This window comes from Triticum aestivum, chromosome 3D, assembly GCF_018294505.1.
Source record: "Triticum aestivum cultivar Chinese Spring chromosome 3D, IWGSC CS RefSeq v2.1, whole genome shotgun sequence".
Classification (NCBI taxonomy): domain Eukaryota; kingdom Viridiplantae; phylum Streptophyta; class Magnoliopsida; order Poales; family Poaceae; genus Triticum; species Triticum aestivum.
Genome location: NC_057802.1, coordinates 448867296 through 448868984, shown reverse-complemented (window position 1 = coordinate 448868984; position 1689 = coordinate 448867296). Strand labels below are relative to the sequence as shown.

Here is a 1689-nt window from a genome sequence, read left to right as displayed (position 1 = left end):
GAGTGGCTGGCATTCGCCAGCGCGACGTGCCCGCGCTCCTAACACGTGCCGCACCGCACACACCGGCCAGATTCACGCCGACGGAGGAACGGGGACCGAAGATCGCGGTGTCCTCCGCCGATCGGCGTGTTCCAGACTGGAAGAGGCGCGTGACGAGCTGGAGGGCGCGCCGTCCCCGCGCGCTCCAGAGCGTGCCCACGGCGGAAAACCAACGCCGCGAGCGCAGCCGCAAGGCCGTCGACGTCGTTGCCGCCTGACTGAAAACGAAGGCAGCCAGCAACTGCTGCACACGAATCAAATCTTCTACGAACGCCAAACTAGAAAATCCGACAGGTGACAAACAGGGGGAAACATCGACTCAATGAATCCCATTAATCACACTCTGGGGAAAAAAAGGCATGCCAAACTACAGGGCAACACAAACACCAGCAGTACCATCAGATATCCAGATCAGTAGCCTCACCAGTCACTACTCCGAAAACGGCACAGAAAAATTACCCGAAACAAGAAAGAATCAGGGATCAACAGAAACCGCACTCCACTAATCAACCAAGCAAGCGGCTATCAACTTTCGCTCAAAGCTATATATATAACCAAGTAAGAAGTAACTATGCAACCTAGCTTAGCTTAGCTAGCTACCTCTGCATGCTAAACACAATGGGACTCTTTTTTATCTCCACGCCCTCATGGCGCCTGGGCGCCGGTCTCCTCCGGCGGGCTCGCCGGCCCCGAGTACGAGTTCCGGATCTCGGCGATCCGCCTGATCACCTCGTCCATCTTCGGCCGCTGGTCCGGCGCGACGGCGACGCACGCCATGGCCACCTGGAGCAGCTGCACCATCTCGTCCTCGATGTTGGGGTGCCGGAGCAGGTCCACGTCGAACACCTCCGCGGTCCACTCCTCCCGGACCACGGACTGCACCCACCGCGGCAGGTGCTCGACGGAGTCCTCGCGGCCGGGGGACCTCAGAGGCGCCTTTCCGGTCAGCATTTCCAGGAGCAGGACGCCGAAGCTGTAGACGTCCGACTTCTGGGTCGGCTTCTTGGTCTCCAGGACCTCCGGCGCGCGATATCCGATGAGCCGGGCGGGGGCGGGCAGAGTGGTCATGAGCTGCGCCAGACCGAACTCTGAGACGCAGCCATCGAGGTTCTGTGACAGAAGGATGTTCGACGACTTGAGGTTGCCATGGATGAACTTCCCGCTTCCCTCGGCGTGAAGATGAGCAAGTCCACGAGCCACACCAAGAGATATCTTCACTCTCGTCTCCCAGTCCAGTGCAGCTCTTCCAGTGGCTTTGTTCCCTGAAAGTCAACCACAGCAAATGTCATTCATTTCAACAGTCAACAGACACCATGGACACTAAATCTTATCAACCACTATTTCTGCCGCTGGCATAAGCTACTGTGGGTGAAAGTAGACTATTAAATCTCAGTTGAGTTCAGTGCCACAGTGAACACTAACTAGGAGAAACAGGAGGAAGTTCCACAATCTGACTGCAGTCTGCAAATGCTTAACAACAATGTTAAAGGAAAAATAAATTCATATATCTAGAAGGTTAATGGCTAGTATCAGTTTATTTACAGAAATTGGAGGATTCGTCTTAAGAGAGTGACCAGAATTATAACAGAAATTTTAGAGAAAAGGACAAAGCACAAGGATTCAGCATATTAACTAGCATTATGCCACCCC

The 1689-nt window shown here is 54.5% G+C and overlaps 1 protein-coding gene across 3 annotated transcripts in view; it reads right to left on the bottom strand.

Moving 5' to 3' along the window:
- Positions 1-353: 353 nt before the first annotated feature.
- Positions 354-1689, bottom strand: part of LOC123079568 (probable inactive receptor kinase At5g58300) — a 5452-nt gene continuing 4116 nt past the window's right edge. For all 3 annotated transcript variants that reach the window (XM_044502357.1, XM_044502358.1, XM_044502359.1), the window contains one exon: positions 354-1301. In XM_044502357.1, coding sequence (XP_044358292.1) covers positions 685-1301 — 617 coding nt within the window. In that variant the 3' untranslated portion in view covers positions 354-684. The remainder of the gene's footprint in view (positions 1302-1689) is intronic.